Source organism: Sus scrofa, chromosome 12 (assembly GCF_000003025.6).
Source record: "Sus scrofa isolate TJ Tabasco breed Duroc chromosome 12, Sscrofa11.1, whole genome shotgun sequence".
Taxonomy (NCBI): domain Eukaryota; kingdom Metazoa; phylum Chordata; class Mammalia; order Artiodactyla; family Suidae; genus Sus; species Sus scrofa.
The window spans coordinates 31,206,718-31,226,384 of NC_010454.4; the positions used below are offsets into that span (position 1 = coordinate 31,206,718).

Consider the following 19,667-nt stretch of genomic DNA (forward strand, 5'->3'; position numbering starts at 1 on the left):
GTGGGCCTAAGTTGACCACAGAAAGCAAGATCTGAAGGCACTGGGAGCTCATCTTAAGCTAACTGCCATCACCTTGGAGACACCCCACTTTCAGGCAGGCTCTGGCTTCGAGGGAGATTGTTATCAACGCTAATCAAATGTTAATCGAATGCACAAGAAAAGGAAATAAACTCTTCTTCTGAAAGAAGAGGTAGAATTTCTCCAGCTCGGATTTACATTTCAAAGCAGTCCTAAGGCCAAACACTCCTTGCCAGAAGGAAAGCCCCTCTCTTCTCAGTTTCGCTGGAAAACAGCTCCTTGGAAGAACCAAGATCTCCTTGGCGGCGCCCCGACGTCCCTCAGGAAATGGGGGCGAGACCTAGGATGCCGGCTCCCGGGAGATCTCTCAATTGAAGCCGGTCCCGCCTCCTGTCCATCACCTGCAGCTTTAAAGGGCAAGGGACACACCTTCCCTCCCCAATCTCTGGGGCGGGTAAATAAGTGGGGGGGGATGGGGTAAGTAGTTCTAGTTACTCGATTCGCTCAGTGGTTAAATATTTATTTTGTGGGTGCCAGGCACTGACCTAAGCGGTTTACGTGGTTAACGCTCACAGTAACCTCAGACGTGTGTTAACCCCGTATTTCCGTCTCTAACCCTGGGAGCCGGAGGCGCAGAGAGCAGCGCCTCGCCACGTGGGCGGCAGGATCCGCGCCGGGGTCCCTCCGCCCCAGGCTGCCGCTCTCGGTGGGTTCCCCCCTTGGAGCGTGGCAGGTGCACGGACGCCTGCTCCCTCCGGTCCCCGCCTCCTCCGGCGCCCACGCCCCCGGGTCCCCGCCCCGCAGGACCCAGCCGGGAGCCGGCCACCCCACAGCGGCCTGGAAGCGCGGCCCGGAGGGAGGAGCCAGGGAGGGGCGGGTGGAGTCAGGAGCGACGGGAGCGACTGCGGCGGAGGCCGGGGCTGGCTCCCCGAGCTACCATGGCGTTCGGGAAGAGTCATCGGGACCCGTACGCGACCTCCGTGGGCCAGCTCATAGGTAAGCGGGACCCCTGAGGTTTTGGACCGGGGACCCTTGGCGCTGATTCCATTCCCGGCAGCGAAGAACCGCGCGGGTACGAGTGCAAGCAACTCCTCCTACGCGGCCTCCCCTCCCCGCCCCCGCAACTTTCTCAGGCCCCGCGCTCTTCCCGCCCTGCCAGACACCTGTCTCCAGTTAATCTCTTTCGAACCCCTCTTGCTCACCTCCTTACTTCTCTCCTATCAGTGCGTCCCGGCGTGGGGGTGTGTGGAAGCGGACAGGTGGACTTCAGGGATCCAGGTGTGGCGTGGCTGGGCCTCTACCGGGGCGCGTCAACTTCTGGGCCAGGGGAATCTCGTCAAAAAGTGCGTCCACCGGAGGGCCCAGGATTGTCATGTTTGTTTTTAAAGTTCCAGGAGGCTAAGTGCAGTGACCTCGCTTCCCTCTAGCTTCCAAACCCTTACAACTTTGAGTTACTTTTGGGCAGAAACAAAGAGTGAAAATGCTTAGCGCTGGAGTGAAGGAAGGGGGAGCCAGGTGAGCGCTGGGGTCACAAGGGGCCTTTCCAGGCCACTAGGGGCCATGCAGGTGTCTGCCTGACACCTTTCCCTCTCCAGGGGCTTGCTCAGAATGACGTACGCGGAAGCCAGAGTCGGTTCCTGGATTGTTTACCAACACCTGCTCCCTTCTCCCTCATCTCAGATGCCTCCCTTGGGAACCGGGTGTGGAACTAATGCTTATAGATGCCAAGCAAGTCATGATCACGTCAGGAGCTTAGTGAGGTGAGGAAATCATGAGAACCTAGCAGTTATCCTAAGGAGGCTCAGATTTGGACTGTTGGGACTGCAGCTCAGTTAACTGCTGACAAGAACACACGGCTCAACCTGAATCTTAGTTCTCACACCTTTAGAAGTGGATGGAGTGGAACTATTATAGAGGAGAAAATGCTTTCTAAACAGTTGCTACTGGCTCTATCCCTATTGGATATTAAAATGAGCCCTAAACAGAAACGGTTCCGGACTGCGTCTTCATAGGCTGATTTATTCTTTAAGGCTTTGAACATTGTCAGCTGTGTGCTAGACCTAGCCCAAGCAAAAGTTAGACCTGGTCTCACCCATCAGGGAACACGCAATCATGTAGAAAAGATGCACGCAATTTGTAGTGACTATGATAGAGTATCTTTGCAGTAGAAGAGAGATGTAAAACACCCAGAACTTATGAAAAGGGAGAACATAACTCTGCCACAGCTTTTGAAGAGTGAATAGGAGTTTTCCAGCAAGATGGGAAAGTAGGAGGAAGAACACAGAATGAGGAGCAAGGAATCTGGCAGAACAGCAATAGGTGACTAAACAACACAAGGTTGTAAACTTTGTCCATTGAGTGCCAGATTCAAATAGTGCTTCTCCTAGATGGGAAGCAGGCTGAGCTTTGGGGATCCCCCAGCCAATCCTTTATCCTCTTCATATCCTTTTTAATTTTCACTTCATTCACCTTAGGGCCTCATGTTTTCATGCTAAGGCATATTCTCCTTTCTTGTAGGAAAGATGTTAAGCTCATTTAGGTTGAGTGTTTTGTTATCCTTCCCAGGTGGCATTTTACATTCTTAGGACAATGTCTAGGGAGGGAAAAGACACTTGATTTTTTAATGATGGTGGTCCCAGCTACAGGAATATTTAAATCTTGCAGGTGCAGTTTTGGTTAGTACAGGTGCTGGGTGTGGCCTTGTACATTCGGTTTCAATAGGTCTCTCTTTGTCTCAACACCTCCCCCCAAGAGGAATAACTGACTTTTAAAAAGCAAACAAAAACTGGCGTCAAACTGCCTAGATTTGAATGTTAATTCTACCTTGTACTGGCTATGTAGCCTTGGGTAATTTCCTTAATCTCTCTGAACTTCTGTTTCATCATCTCTTAACTGTGGGTTGAATGAAATTGCATAAAATAAAATACTTAGCATTATGCACTTCACCTTGTACCTGGCTGTCTTTCTCTGAAAGATAGTCAGGAAGATGGAATTTTAGTTTTAGCTGGGCTGTCCTGGCCCTGTAGCCTTTGTTAATAGGTCACTCATTGTTGTTGCAACAGCAGCACTCCGAATCTGGATTTTGACTGATTCTTGAATTGCTGGGAATTGATCAGGGGAAGAAAGAAAGAAAAAAAAAAAAAAAAAAAAGTCTCTGGGCCCTTACTGGTACTTGCTACTAAACTCCAGATTTTTTCAGGAAGACCAGGCATGTTTTGTTCTGTTTTAGCTCAGACTCAACACAACAGCTTTTTCTTTGCAGAAAAGGCTACATTTGCTGGGGTTCAGACTGAAGATTGGGGCCAGTTCATGCACATCTGTGACATAATTAACACTACCCAAGATGGGTAAGTATAGTGTGTGGTTCATGTATTTGCCTGTCATAAGAGGCATTGAAACTACAGTTCATTTTTCTCTTGCAAACTTTGTCTTACTTGTTTAAAGAGTGTTTGAGTTTTAAGCACCCACTGCCTTTCGAAGACATGTCAGCATGTAGAATATCTGAGAATCCATTATAATTTTTCTTCTCTTTGCCTTTTCCTTAGTAGTTTCAAATTTTATGTCTTTGAGGCTCAAATTCTTTAAGGAGAGAGGGAGATACTGTTTCTTTCTTTAGGAATTCTTCCTGCTCTGATTGCCAGTGTTTTATGTTACCATGACTGAAAAATACTTTCAGGAAACTGGTGAACTCCTTTTTTTTTTTTTTCTTTGTTTTTGCTTTTTTTAGAGCCGAACACTCAGTATATGGAAATTCCCAGGCTAGGGGTTGAGTTAGAGCCTCAGCTGCCACCCTGCACCACAGCCAGATCCGAGCTGTGTCTGTGACCAACACCACAGCTCATGGCACTGCTGGATACCCAACCCACTGAGCAAGGCCAGGGATTGAACCTGCGTCCTGATGGATACCAGTTGGATTCATATCCACTGAGCCACAACAGGAATTCCTGAAGCTGGTGAACTGGTGGTGACCTGTATCTATGCAGTTGTTGTTATCAACCAGGAAATAATTTAGCAGTTGTTTTCTCTGCCTGTCACGAGACAGTTTCTTTTCTTTCAAATGCTGACTCACCCATGGTCATGCTGAGTTCTTGAATGATGTGGTATCTTTTGTTACACTTTTTCTGTTTGTTTGTTTGTTGTTTTTTTTAGGGCCACACTTTGGGCATATGGAGGTTCCTAGTTTAGGGGTCGAATCCGAACTGTAGCTGCTGGCCTGCACTACAGCCACAGCAACACCAGATCTGAGCCTTGTCTGCGACCCATACCACAGCTCATGGCAATGCCAGATCCTTAACCCACTGAGTGAGGCCAGGGATCAAACCTGTGTCCTCATGGAAGCTAGTCAGATTCATTTCCTCTGAGCCACGACGGGAACTCCTGTTATACTTTTTGAGCTTTATAGTGATTTGAAGTTTAGAAAACAGTTGTTAAGAAGGCCAATTTTTAGAGTTCCCTGGTGGCTCAGTGGGTTTAGAATATGGTGTTGTCACTGCTGCGGCTTGAGTTGGATCCCTGGCCTGGGAACTTCCATATGCCGTGAGTGTGGCCAAAAAAAAAAAAAGAAAGAAAAAGGAAGGCCAACTGTTTCATGATTTAGTCTGAATTACTACAAGTTGTTGTAAGGGATACAATTCTCTTAATTTTTCTGTGCATGTTAAAGTAATAACAGCAGAAGAGATTGTATTAGTTTATGTTGATGAAAAAAAAACATTATACTTGGAGTTCCCATTGTGGCACAGTGGAATTGAATCAGACTAGAAACTGTGAGGTTGTGGGTTCAATCCCTGGCCTTGCTCAGGGGGTTAAGGATCTGGCGTTGCTGTGAGCTGTGGTGTAGGTTGCAGGCACAGTTAGGATCCTGCATTGATGTGGCTGTGGTGTAGGCCAGCAGCTATAGCTCTGATTTGATCCCTAGCCTGGGAACCTCCGTATGTTGCAGGTACAGCCCTAAAAAGTAAAAAAAAAGCAAAAAAACCCCCAAAAAACCCACGACATTATTCTTAATTTTTTTTTTTTTTTTTTTTTTTGTCTTTCCTAGGGCCGCTCCTGCAGCATATGGAGGTTCCCAGGCTAGGGGTCTCATCAGAGTTGTAGCCGCCAGGCTAGGCCAGAGCCACAGCAACGCAGGATCCAAGCCGCATCTGCAACCTACACCACAGCTCACGGCAACGCCGGATCGTCAACCCACTGAGCAAGGGCAGGGATCGAACCCTCAACCTCATGGTTCCTAGTCGGATTCGCTAACCACTGCACCACGACGGGAACACCTCTCAGCAACTTTTAGATATACCATACAGCAGTATTAACTATAGTCACCATGTTGTACATTATATCCCCAGTACTTCTAATTGAAAGTTTTTACCTTTTGATTGTCTTAAAGAAAATTTGGACCCTCTCCTTATACATGGTTCTTCCTTTTGTAACATAAAATTGTGGACTATCAGAAGCTGGCCTAGTTATTCTTAGCTCTGACATTTCATTGCCTATAGGGTGCTTAGGAAATACTAATAATGAAAATAGGTAATATTTTTGGAAATTACATTTCCTGTAATTGATAGGGGTATGAATGCATTTCACATGTAGTGCTTTCTGGGTAATGACCATCTGAATATGTTATTTGAGTCTTACAAAGAGGTAAGTGGTATTGTCTGCATAGATATGTGAGGAAGCAGGTGTGAAAAGTTGTCTTCTGCCCAGGGTCACATAGCAGATCCAAGGTCTTGGTTGTCTCCTGAGCCATTCCTCTTTCAGTAAAAAGCCACTCTGCATATTGCTTTTCAGAGACTGCTTGCTTTCAGCAACGCCTCTGTTGATGATTTTACTATATTCATTACCATAGGCCAAAAGATGCAGTAAAAGCTTTGAAGAAAAGGATTTCCAAAAACTACAATCATAAAGAAATCCAGCTTACCTTGTCAGTAAGTATTTTTTGATGTTAATAATTAAGACTCTAGGACGTCCCAAGCTATAGTCACATTTCTAATTTGGGATAAAAAAGATACAAGTATTCTAAGATAATTAACAGGTTGGCAAAAAGTTATTTACAGTATTGATTAAAACTGTTCATTTATTGAGAATTGCAGAATTAAGGGAGTTTCATTGATTGTAAGAGCAATTTGATTTTGCAGAAAGAGAGTGTTCCTGGAAAAATCAGTTTTTCCTGGTCAGGAGATGGGACATAGTAATGAAAAACGTGGTATTGAATTGATCTAGAAGTTTGTGTACGCGTTACACATGGGAAGAATGTAAGCTTGAAGATTGCCTCCCGTCAGCTTTCTATCTCACTTGAATACCTCTGGGAATTCTGAGTTGCTGGCAGCCCATTAGGGTTCAGCCAAGTTCTGCTGCTTGGAATAATTTGCAGAATGTTCTTTGTTGATTGGAACAACTCTTCTGTGCACCTTATCTCTTGATTTGGGCATGGTCATTTGTTTGACACATTCCCCTTATCCCCGCCAGCCTGGGCCATGTGACCTCTTCAGTCCCTTGGTGAGTTGCTCGTTTTACTTCAGGATGTTTTGCAAGCCCTGCCAGCTGTGTGGCGTTCTAGTTTCTTTTGCATGCCTTTGCCGACCTCAGTCCAGCCCCTAGCTACACGTGGTTATGGCACTAATCGGCCAGTATCACATTGCTCTTAGGGCATTTGGGGGTCTTCATCCAAAGGGCTGTGGAGCAGAGGTGACCACAACCCCCATTTTCTAGCTTCATAGGGAAAATAACTTAATCCCATCTTGCTTATGAGCAACTGAATGAGAAGAAATGAACAGTGTTAATGATACTGTCACCGAAGACACCCTTGAAGTTGGGGCTGAATACAGTTTTACTTTATCTATCTATCTATCTATCTATCAGCTATGCCTGCGGCATGTGGATGCGGAAGTTTCTGGGCCATGGATCGAACCTGTGCCACAGCAGCGACTCTGGCTGCTGCAGTGACAATACCAGAATCTTAACTTGCTGAGCCTCCAGGGAACTCCCTGCATGTAGTTTTAGAGGGATAGCCGTCCTTCACCTTTTTTTGACCTCTCCTCTGTCCTTTTCCATAGCAGCCTCCTCAGGGAGGTCATGGAGTGAAGGAACTTGAGAAAGATAAGGCATTTCAGTAGCAATATCAGAGCAATGGGTCGATGATGGAAATAAACCTCTGCCTAGTACCTGGTTGATATTCTCAACAAACCAGTGAAAACGTTGTATTATTGACTCCATTTCATAGATGAGGAAACTGAGATTTAGTGAGGTTATGTGATTTTTTTTTTCCCCTTCAAGATTTAAGGAGCATAGGCAAGATTTCAACCCATTTCTCAGATTCTAAATTCCATGCCCTTGCCCTATACCACCTTCCTTCTCAGAGCAAATCAGGCCCCTTGAAACAACAGACCACTGTGTGTCATTTTTGTTTTCTACCCCTTTGTACTTGCTGTAGGACCTCATACATAAGTGTATCAGGTATTGACTGACTCATGATTTCATGTCCTTCAGCCCCCATACCGCTTTCCTAGTATCCAGGGAGACTAGAGGGCTAATACAATGTTCTGTAGGAGTTCCCGTCGTGGCGCAGTGGTTAACGAATCCGACTAGGAACCATGAGGTTGCAGGTTCGGTCCCTGCCCTTGCTCAGTGGATTAACGATCCAGCGTTGCTGTGGCTCTGGTGAAGGCCGGTGGCTACAGTTCCGATTGGACCCCTAGCCTGGGAACCTCCGTATGTCGCAGGAGCGGCCCAGGAAATAGCAAAAAGACAAAAAAAAAAAAAAAAAAAAAAAAAAGTTCTTAGAGTTGGGAAAGAAAGATATGTAGCTGTGCCCTGGAAAGAAGTGGATCTAGGATCTCTCAAGGCTGCTGAAAGAAGAATTGACTGAGAAACCTAAGGGCGGAAGATGAACTTATACCACTTCCTATACTTTGGCATGTGGTATTTCACCTTCTTACAGTTCTTTGCTCTGTGCAAGGCGTTTGTCTCTCTCACCGTTGTAGCCTCCTTGACATTTCAGTGGTTGCTTCTTTTCCCTTATCTTCCCCCTTCCTTCTGGGGATGAACCAGGACTCTGCCCTGAGGAAGTTGGCTTATTCCAGAGTGTTGTCTCTTTTAGCCCTTCATCTCTCTTTGGGTTTCCACTCTGTCCTTCAGATAGTGTGACCTCTCAAGCCTTGCTCCCAGCTAGCTGCCTGTGCCCATTGCTTGTTCCACCTCAGATAACTGTGCATTCTTCACCTCATGATTTTATTTTTATGTGAGAACCAGTGAATCTAAAACCTGTGCCACAGTAAGGATGAAGAGTCACAGGTTGAGGGGCAGAACAACCCCTCATTGTTAGGGGCCCAGTTCATTCGGGTATGTACTTCTTGGATTTTCTTTAAATAGGCCTTTGACTCTTGATAGCTCCATGCAGATCTGACCAAGCTGTATATTCAGTGGCCCAATCACCTCATGTCAGACCACTCACTGCCTTGTAGTGGTGTGTTTAAGGCTTCAGAGCTGACTTGAATATTAACTTAAGCCAGACTTAATTCTGAGGGAAATTAGTCACAGAAGGCATTATCCAATGTCTGTCAAAGGCAATTATGTTTACTGATAAACTCTTTAAAAATGAATCCTCATATATTACATTTTCATTTGATTACTATGAAGTGATGAGAGCCTGTCAAAGTCAATTATAAATGTCCTTTATATTTTCTGTCACTTGGGTTCTCTGCAGACTTGTTAGCCTTGATAAGGTCTTTGATGGGATTTCCTGCCATCACTTGATGGTGCAGTTTTGTCAAGAAGCCAGTAGTTTTGTTTTATTTTTAAAAGCATTTTGTTACCAGGCTTTATAACTCTTAGCCAGAGGCAAGGCTTTTCTTGAATGAGTCAATTGGAATAAGTCTCAGCAAGATACTGTTATTGTCAAAAGGAAGGTGGTTCAATAGGTTCCTGGGAATCAGTTAATTAATTGGAGTACCTGCTAGGTGATGAGCTGTGGGGGCTTCAGAATTAGTGTGAAATATGTTTATTCCTCTTGGAAGTTGTAAAGTGAGTTCATCCCCTAAGGTGGCTGTATGTTGGCATGGTCTTCAGCTCCAGATGATGCCAAAACCTGGTTTACTGTGCTTGGTTTAGAAATTTATTGTGAGAAATAAAACTACCATGTAGCTCTTTTTTCCCTCAGCATTTCTGAAAAGAATACTTACATCAGTTCATCAATACATTATTTTTATTTTTTGTTTTTGTTTTTGTTTTTGTTTTTTTTTTTTTGCCTTTTCTAGGGCCGCTTCCACTGCATATGGAGATTCCTAGGCTAGGGGTCTAATCAGAGCTGTAGACGCCAGCCTACTCCAGAGCCACAGCAACACAGGATCTGAGCCGAGTCTGCAACCTACACCACAGCTCACGGCAACGCCAGATCATTAACCCACTGAGCAAGACCAGGGATCGAACCCGCAACCTCATGGTCGGATTCATTAACCACTGCGCCACGACGGGAACTCCAATACATTCTTTCTTGATGGGAAATTATCCATGGAAGCAGATGATCACAGTACTTACTGTTTATTAAGGTCCTGCCTGCTATGTGTTGGGCTCTTCATAGACATTATATTTCACTTAAGCTTTCCAGCAGGTCTATGGAGGAAGGCATTATGATCATTTTGCAGATGAAGATCCTGAGGCTTAGTCAGGATTAGTGATTTGTGGGCCAGGTACCAAAGGAGATTTGTGAAGCCTGAAGTTGGCATCCTCTTCAGCCTTTCAGTTGCTTGGTGCTTAGGTTCTCTGTCCTGCTTCAGATGATGGTTTGTTGGTTGTCCTGTTTGCAAATACAGGTTATGTGTGAACACATAAATTGCATCAAAGCCCAATTTCAAAATGTGCAAAAACAAGGTATTTAATTTTTCCAATTTGCCACAGTAAGTTTTATTGCTTAGTTAAGTGGGCTGGGGTGTGAAAAAGGTACTTGGTGACATAATGGGAGAGGTGATGATGGCATAGAAGTGATCGGGGCTGACATTCTAGATGCCAATGGGAAAACACAGAGCGCCTGATTTGTGATCTCCAGATGTTAACATTCTGAGCATTTCATGTTGACTCTTTGATTTTGTGCGGGTACCCTCTTGAGAATGTTTATCCACTATCATGAAATCTTGGTGCTCCAAACATAAAAAGGGGTTTGTGGAATATTTAGCATTCATTTCACCATTAGGGAAAAATTAGACTTGGAGGCGAAGTTATATTGCCTAAGGCTGCATAATCAGTTGCATGAACTATTTCTATAAATTCCCATTGAACTGGAGGCGCTTTTTTCTCTCAGCATTTCACCTGATTGAAAAGCCCTCGTAATAATATATCAAACAAAGTCATTTGTTATTCAACTTTTCAAATTGTCTCTCTCTAAACAACTTGCATTAAAATAGATTTATCTTAGTATGTTTTGGATTCTGTTTTTATTTTCCTTTGCCTTAAAGGTTCTCTGTGTTTCACAAAGCTACACATGCTCAGCTTTTGTATTTTATGGTTGCTTTCTTAGCCACATTACCTTTAAAAGTACAGCTTTCATACCTTCTTCTTTTTGTACTGCCATTTAAGTGGCACAGTACAGAGCATGGTGTAAAATTAATTTTCAGGGTGTCTTTTCTGCAGAAATGATTGTATGTAGCCTGATCACATTGCAGTTCTTATGACCTCCTTAGACTGAGAAGGTGGTAGCATGGGAAGTAGAGAATTTGTTTTTAGATCACTTTTAGAAATCCACTTTCTTCATACAGTTCTTCAGTATCAGCTCATTCTTCCTTAGCCAGGATTCTGCTCATATTGTTTTATTGAAAATCTTTTTTTCCAGATGACTGATGACCCCACTAATCAACAAGATTGAGATTGAGCTGAGACTGATATTCAGATTGAGCTGAGTTTTTCTCAATCCATATTCTTAACCACTTGATGCTCCATCCTCGTGGAAACTCTTACCTCTTTTGACTTTGCCAACGTTATGTTCTCTTTATTTTATGCATCAGTTTCTGCATTCAGTTGCCTTTATGGAGTTTTATTCTGGCTTAATGAGTGAACCCCCTTGTCCCCTCCTCCTCTCTGTTTATCCTAGGCAGCCTTCATTACTCACTTTTGGACTAACTCTCTTCTGAACTGTAACTGTGCATGTACAGCTCTCAGCAAAAAAAAATTTCTACGTGACTGTCTTACCATCCTTTTTGTCTTAGTCATCATGAGCTGCTGTAACAACAATACCATAGCCTAGGTGGCTTAAACAGCAGACAGCCAGTTTCTCACATTCCTGGAGACTCTTAAGTCAGGTCAAAGTGCTGGCAGATTCAGTGTCTGATGAGAGCCCACCCTTTGGTCCTCTCTCATTTATCCTCATGTGGCCAAGGCAGAGATTATCTTGCCTTGACCTTCTTATAAGGGCACTAACCTCATTCATGAGGACTCCACTCTCCTGACCTAATTCACATTAGGGATTAGGAGCTTTAATGTATGAACTTGGGAGGGACACAGACATTCAGTCCACAGGACTTGTAACCTCAAAGTATCTAAATATCAACCCATTATTTTGACCTTAGACCAGTCACACTATTCCGTACACTTCCAAATTTCCATCCAAGGTGCCATCAGTCCAACCTTAACCTTCAGCCATCCTCTTTCAGCAGACACCCAGTTGTTGCAAGTTCTTCACAGTTCTCATGTCTTTCCTTTCCTTGTACCCTAGTTGAGGCCTTTCCACATTAGGCTGTACAAGTGGGTCCCTGCTGGGTTTCTTCATCATTCTAGGGTCTTTTGCCCTCCAGTTCCCTTTGTGGAGCCCTGCCTGAAAACCTCATGAGAGTACTTTGCACTCACTAACTTTTCTCTCAAGTTCAGAGTAGAGGTGTGCTGGTGACCAACTAGTAAGAACCCTCCAGTGGCTTCTTAGTCCCTCAAGATAATGTCCAAATTCTTTACATTGCCACACAAATTTCTCTACAGTCTGCATGAAGCCCTCCAGACTTCATCCACCCCATTCCCCAGTGTCCCTCATTTGTAAGGAAGCCTCTACAAACTGGAGTGACTATTTTCCTCCTAATAACTCATATGCTTTGTCACCGGGTCGTATATTTATACCATTTACCTTTTTAGAGTATTTCTCCATACTCATTTCTACTTTTTTCCTGACTCCTTTTCAAATCCCAGCTTAGGTCCACCCTTTTCCAAAAGTTTTAAGATCACCTAGCCTGACATTGTCACAGCTCAGTCACCATGTATTTATCACCCACATAAGAACATATTTGAGAGTGAAAGGAAGTATCATTATTAATAAAGCCAGGATGACAGGAATTCACCAGGACTTTGCTGGAAAAACTAGGACAGATGTTGCCTTGTCTAGAGCCCACGTGCTTCATTGGCACCTCCCCTTTGGCCCTTGGCATTTACTCCATCACATTGTTACTCGTTCTCTTATAATTGTGTCCTGGCTCCCCAACAAGGCTATCTGCTAAGCAGTTATATTATGTCTTACACTTCTTCACAACCCAGAACCTACATTTTTCCATGTATTTTAGTAGACAGTACATTATATTTATTAATGAGAATGCTGGGGAAATCATTACTTAGCAATTTTTACCTTATATTTAGGAGGTGGTTTTGCCAAAGAGATGAAATGTTTTATTTTTCTCTTTAGCTTATCGACATGTGTGTGCAGAATTGTGGTCCGCGTTTCCACTCTCTGATTGTGAAGAAGGAATTTGTTAAAGATAGTCTAGCTAAGCTGCTGAATCCCAGATACACCTTGCCAGTAGACATTCAGAATAGAATTTTGAGTTTCATTAAGGTAAGTCTGTTATATACCTTATGGGATGGTAATTAGAAATTTAATTACCTGACGCCCAGTTCGTTCAGCGATCCTTTACAAGCCTGGGATTGAGCCCCAGAGTGTTTCTACTATTTTGTTTTCCATGTAATAATAATTTCTTGGCATTGGAGAGTGGCTTTTCTTTTCCTGAAGAATTTATAGTCTTTTTCCGTACCTGTCTCTCAGTTTCTATTTTATCTGTGTCAGGTAGGAAAAATAGTGTATGTTCATTTTGCATATTGTCTGATGATTAAAAATACATTATTTTAATATATATATTTATATATTTAATGTATATTTCAATATATAATTTATATCAAAAATTATATATTAGATATATATGTGTATGTATATTTTAAATATGTATATATTTTAAATATATTCAGTAAATTGTTAAGGTAATTGATGATTAAAAATATATTATTCTGGGAGTTCCCGTTGTGGCTCAGCAGTTAGCGAACCCAACAAGCATCCATGAGGACTCGGGTTCAATCCCTGGCCTTACTCAGTGGGTTAAGGATCCGGCGTTGCCATGAGCTGTGGTATAGGCCACAGACATGGCTTGGAACCCACACTGCTGTGGCTGTGGTGTGGGCCTGCAGCTGCAGTTCATATTGGACCCCTAGCCTGGGAACCTCCATATGCTGCGGGTGCAGCCCTAAAAAGACCAAAATATATATATGTATATATTCTAGTCTCTAAAAATGTACATTTTGCCTATGGCATTCAAAAGTAGCTTTCTCTTCCTGAGTAAGGTACATATTTATCAGTCTCTCATTTTCTGTCATTAGGTTAAGAACTGTGTTTTGTTTTGCTGCTCTTTTAACTCTGGAACTTTCTATCTCTTGAATTCAGACTTGGTCACAGGGTTTCCCAGGAGGAGTGGATGTGAGTGAAGTAAAAGAAGTGTACCTGGACCTCCTCAAGAAAGGTGTTCAGTTTCCTCTATCACAGGCAGAGGCTGAAACAGCCAGACAAGAGGTGGGAGACCTTTTTTTGACCTGCATAGAGTAAGACAGTGTAGTACGTGGGTGTTTTTTCATTGAGAGGGACAACCCTAGCTCCACCTTGCTCAAGCTAAAAGATTAATTTACTAGAAGGGCACTGTGGTATCTCATGGAGTAACTAAGCCACGAGAGTGATGTTAGCTCTGTCTTTGGAACAACAGAGAACCAAGCATTCACATGCCCGTTACTTGTCTGCTTCCCCTTGATCATCAGCTTCATTCGTCTCCCTCATTGGAGACTAGGTTTTTTCATGCGGTAGACAACGTAATTCCCAAATTTTCATATTATAGCCTTAGCTTTTTTCAGATTCCAAGCTCAAAAACTGAGAAAGGGGACTCAATGAATCAACCTGGGTTGATTTTTCCATTTCTGCACAAACTCACTGTGGTCATACAAGAACGTGGTGGCTCCATATGAAAATCATGTAGGTGGAACAGAAGATGGGGAGTTTTCAAAAGAAAGAATTGGTGCTGGACAGGCAGGGGTCTCTACTGTAGGTAGTCATACAATACATTTGTTTATTAATACTGCACCTAAGAAAGGACACAATGAACTTCTTTGCAGAACAGATACTGACTCACAGACTTTGAAAAACTTGGAGGGTGGGGGTGTGTGCTGAGGGTTTGGGGTGAAAATGCTGTAAAATTTGGTTGTGATGATTGTTGTATACCTATAAATGTAATAAAATTCATTAAGTAATTAAAAAAATAAATAGGGTCACATGGTAGTTCTATGTAGATTTCTAAGGTACCTCCATACTGTTCTCCGTAGTGGTTGTACCAGCTTACATTCCTACCAGCAGTGCAGGAGGGTTCCCTTTTCTCCACACCCCCTCCAGCATTTGTTATTTGTGGACTTATTAAGGATGGCCAACAAATAAAAATTAAAAAATAAAAATAAATAAATAAATAAATAAATAGGGAAGTAAAATAATACAAAAAAATTCCATACCCATGGGAGACTTTCTCCATGTTCACATGTATTCATTCTCAGGTTTGTAAGTAACTTTCAAGGTTTTAAATTTAAAACACTTTGAATGGCTGGTTATAATTCAGCTCCTAATTTCCTATAATTTCCATAATGCAAAAACAGTAGTTCTTTACTTCTGTGGATTGGTGAATCCTGCCTTGGTAGAAAAACCAATTCTGGTGTATACCAAAAGTCTGATCTTTGTGGAGGCTTTGTCCTAAGGGCTAACTTTCCCTAGTGATTGAGTCATCTTAATGGAAAAAGTGGGATTGGGGTGGCCAAGTTAATTCAAATAATAATATTTCTAAATTTCATGTTGACAGATTGCTCAGATCTCACCAAATCCACCACCATCTGTTCCTACTGCGCCTGCTCTTTCTTGTGTAGTTCCCAAGAACGCCACCATTACATTGGTCCCAGAACAGGTAATAAGCAATGACTGTATTTATTGATCACTTTTTTAAGTTCTAAGCACTTTATGTGTAGTTTTTTTTTCTTCTTAACCACATTATAAAGTGGATGTGTATTTTAGCCTCATTTTACAGAGGAGGGGACGAAAGCTTAGTGATGCTATGTAAGTTTTCATGGTTCATTTCTAAGTGGAATTCATCCCAGGGATTCTGCCTGATTCTAAAGCCTGAGCTTTTAATAGTTGTGCTCATCTAGGGCCTTTTGTGGCTTGGGGAAGCTTGGCTGTAGAATGGATCTTGTGTCAACCAGCTGATTCATGTTGCTCTCAATAGGACTGTCCATATGTCATTTCAGAGAGCTCAGTGAGTGGGAGTCTTATTACTAATATTCATTGTGCCAAGTGGATTATATTTACTTCTTATATCTGTTTATCAAAGGTTTAGATAAATAATAATAATAATTTTTTTTTTTTTGCTTTTTAGGGCCGCACCTGTGGCATAAGGAAGTTCTCAGGCTAGGGGTCTAATCGGAGCTGTAGCTGTTGGAAGACATCACAGCTCATGGTAATGCCAGATCCTTAATCCACTGAGCGAGGCCAGGAATTGAACCCGAATCCTCATGGATGCTAGTCAGGTTCATGATGGGAACTCCCTAGAAAAATAATTATTAAGTGAGGCTCATTTCTTCCCTACTATAAAGGAACTATCATTTAAGACTTTGTATTATTATTCAGTATTATATAAAAACCCATTGATTAATTCCTCTTAGAATTTAATCCAGAAAGACAAAAAGTGTTTCTTTCTTGATTCTTCCTTCTCTAAGACCATGGGACTATAAAATACACATTTATTTCTCTCCTATTCGTTTCTAAGAAACCCAGACTAACATTTTGTCCAGATTCCTGATAGGGTTGCCCTCTTCCTTCTTCATAATGGTTCTAATATGACTTTATCCCTTCATTAACTTGCCCAGATCATATTTTTAAATTTATTACAAGAGAGCTCCAGACCTTTTAGAAGGTAATGGATTGTACGTTTGTGAAATAATTCTGTATGTATTTACATACATTTGAAAATATGAAATTTTACAAAAGTGTTTTTTCTTCCAGCTAAGGTCCCCTGGGGGCAGGATACAAGGTAGCCATTCTTTGTGTCACACTCACTTGTGATTATCTTGCTCTCTACAGATTGGAAAATTGCATAGTGAATTGGATATGGTGAAAATGAATGTGAAAGTGATGTCTGCCATATTAATGGAGAACATTCCTGGTTCTGAAAACCGTGAAGACATAGAGCTTCTGCAGGTGTGGTATGATTTCGGGGATAATCAGTCACAGTGTCTCAAAGTTATTCTCTCTCTTTTTTTTTTTCTCCTTAGGGCCACACCTGTGGCATATGGAGGTTCCCAGGCTAGGGGTCTAATTGGAGCTACAGCTGCTGGCCTCCACCACAGCCACAGCAACACAGGATCCCCAACCCACTGAGCGAGGCCCAGGATCGAACCCCCAACCTCACGGTCCTAGTCGGATTTGTTTCCACTGCGCCACAGCAGGAACTCCCTTAAAGCTATTCTTTATGCTTAGAGCCTTGGAGGTGAAAAACATCTTAACATTGTTTAATCTAGCCTCCTCCATCTTTAGTTGATTTTTAAACTTAGCAAGAAGATTCAAGAATGACTTTATCAGAAATGCAGTAGTAACTTAGACATGGTCTCTACCCTCTTGCAGTAAATAATTTAACATCATTTAATCATTTGTAGCCTTGGCCATATACAATCTTTATTAGTCTCTAATTGTTTTAAATGTGTAAAAGTTGGCTCTATATTTATCTATTCAGCAAACATAATGAGTAACTACAATGTGGTAAAGGATATAGAAATGGGGAGGCTGTCCTAGTCCTTAAGGAACTTAGATCTGGTGATCAAGGTTGGTTTGTAAACAGCAAGTTTAATAAAGTATTACAGATGCTATAATAGAAATTGATTCATCATACTGTGGGTTCAGGGTGGAGGCAAAGAGAAGGTGAGGGTTTTTGGAAAGGTTTCGGTGGAGGCACTGCCGAGGCTGGGGAGGAACAAGAGGACAGTGCATCTGGACTTGTATGAGCTTGTGGGGAACCTCAAGCAGCTCATGTTGATGGGAGTGGTGGCCCTCACAGACAGCTCTCTCTGTGTACATCCAGCGCACTCTTCCTCTCTAATGGTTTGTTCTGATTATCAATTCTAAACTCTAACACATTAATTTTAGAAGCGGTTAAAGAAAAACGAAGTTTCTAACTCTTTTTCTTCGCAAGCAAGTTAAGAACCTCCTCATATTTATACTTTTTTCCAATTCCTACTATCCTCTTCTCATATTGGTGTTATCTTTCCGTTTTAGATTAAGTGACATTGTTCTTGATTATTGCTTCTTTGGGAAACAGTAAATGGTAAAAATGTCCTTTTTCAATATTACTACTTGGAGTTCCCATTGTGGCTCAGTGGGTTAAGAACCTGACTAGCATCCATGAGGATGCAGGTTTGATCCCTGGTCTCACTCTGTAGGTTAAGGATCTGGCATTGCTGCAAGCTGTGGCATAGGTCGCAGATGCACCTCAGATCCTGTGTCACTGTGGCTGTGGCATAGGCTGGCAGCTGTGGCTCTGTTTCGTCCCCTAGCCGGGAACTTCCACATGCCCCAGGTGCAGATGTAAAAAGAAAAATTACTATTTGTATATCACTACTGTCTCTTGAATCGTTACTAGTCATAGACCTGGAGTGTTTGCATGTCCAAAGATGTCTTTTGGCTGCTGCGTTAGGGGATAGCAGTTTGATTACATACAGAATTCTAGGTGTAAAATTCTTTTCCTTATGTCCTTCAAGAATCCTGCTCCATTGTTCTTACACCTCATGATGCTATTGAAAAGTATTGTATTGTGGACCCTTTTACCTTTGTCTTATAATCTGTTTTTATTTTCTGGTTGTATTTGTGATTCCTCTTTACCTTAATATTTCTGAAATTTCACTATCCTGGGTCTAGGGACTTGAATGTATGTCTCTGCACATGTGTTTTTGCTTAGCTTAACCTTCTTAGTACTTGACAGGCTTTTTATTTTGTCAACTTATGTGTGTTTTAATCCTGGGAAATTCTCAGTTCTTACTAAAAATATTTCTTTTCTACTATTCTTTCTGTTCTCTTTGTAGGGAACATTGTTTAGATGATGAAATTTGAGGTTACATTTTTCTTATTTCTTTTTTATGTACTTTTCATTTTGTCCTTCTTTTGTGCTGTAGTTCTAGAAAAGCTTCTCCATTTCATATATTATTTCTCTTAAACTTCAACGTTAGATTGCCTTTTCAGCCGTCCTAATGAATGTTTTATTTCAACTTTTTTTTTTTTTTTTTACTTTTTGCCTTTTCTTGAGCCGCTCCCATGGCATATAGAGGTTCCCAGGCTAGAGGTCTAATCAGAGCTGCAGCCACCAACCTACACCATAGCATAGCAACGTGGGATCCGAGCAGCATCTGCAACCTTCACCACAGCTCACAGCAACTCCTGATCCTTAACTCAAGGATCGAACCCACAATCTCATGGTTCCTAGTCGGATTCGTTAACCACTGCGCCACAATGGGAACTCCAAAAGAAGTGTTCTTTCATTTGTGGATGAAATCTTTTTTTTTTTTTTTTTTTCTTTTGTCTTTTCAGGTCCACACCCACGGCATATGGAGGTTCCCAGGCTAGGGGTTGAATCAGAGCTACAGCTGCCCGCCTACGCCACAGCCACAGCTACTCAGGATCAGAGCTGCATCTGTGACCTATACCACAGCTCACAGTAACAGCAGGGATCGAACCTGCATCCTCATGGATGCTAGTCAGGTTCATTAACCACTGAGCCATGATGGGAACTCCTCAGTAACTTTTTATTTTAAAAAGTATTTTTGGAGTTCCTGTTGTGGCTCAGTAGTAACAAACCAGACTGGGATCCATGAGGATGCGTGTTTGATCCCTGGCTTTGCTCAGTGGGTTAAGGATCCGGTGTTACCGTGAGCTGTGGTGTAGGTCACAGACTTGGCTGAGATCCGGGGTTGCTGTGGCTGTTGTGTAATCCTGCAGCTGTGGCTCTGATTTGACCCCTAGCCTGGGAACTTCCATATGCCACAGATGTGGCCCTAAAACAGCAAAAATAAAATTTTGATTTTAATAATCGTTCTTTCATGGAGATGCTTTTCTTTTTTATCTTTCTAAAGACCGTAAATTTTTTTTCCTGCTCCTGTGGCATTCAGACATTCCTGGGCCAGGGATCAAACCCAAGACACAGCAGCAACCTCAGCTGTTAACAGTAACAATGCCAGATCCTTAACCCACTGCACCAAAAGAGAACTCCAAGGATGGTATTTTTTTTTTTTTCCCTTTTTAGGGCTGCACCCGCAGCATATGGAGGTTCCCAGGCTAGGGGTCATATCAGCTGTAGCTGCTG

The 19,667-nt window shown here is 42.5% G+C and overlaps 1 protein-coding gene across 3 annotated transcripts in view; it reads left to right on the forward strand.

Annotated features, from left to right (window-relative positions):
* TOM1L1 (target of myb1 like 1 membrane trafficking protein) overlaps window positions 656-19,667 on the forward strand; it is a 63,697-nt gene continuing 44,685 nt past the window's right edge. The window contains exons 1-8 of one of the 3 annotated variants that reach the window (XM_005668945.3): window positions 874-1,014; window positions 1,699-1,778; window positions 3,281-3,365; window positions 5,858-5,936; window positions 12,659-12,808; window positions 13,685-13,810; window positions 15,129-15,230; window positions 16,403-16,519. In XM_005668945.3, the coding sequence (XP_005669002.2) occupies window positions 3,328-3,365; window positions 5,858-5,936; window positions 12,659-12,808; window positions 13,685-13,810; window positions 15,129-15,230; window positions 16,403-16,519 (612 nt within the window). In that variant the 5' untranslated portion in view covers window positions 874-1,014; window positions 1,699-1,778; window positions 3,281-3,327. Of the gene's footprint in view, window positions 1,015-1,698; window positions 1,779-3,280; window positions 3,366-5,857; window positions 5,937-12,658; window positions 12,809-13,684; window positions 13,811-15,128; window positions 15,231-16,402; window positions 16,520-19,667 lie in introns of all 3 variants that reach the window. The other 2 variants (XM_021067247.1, XM_021067248.1) reach the window with 2 other exon arrangements.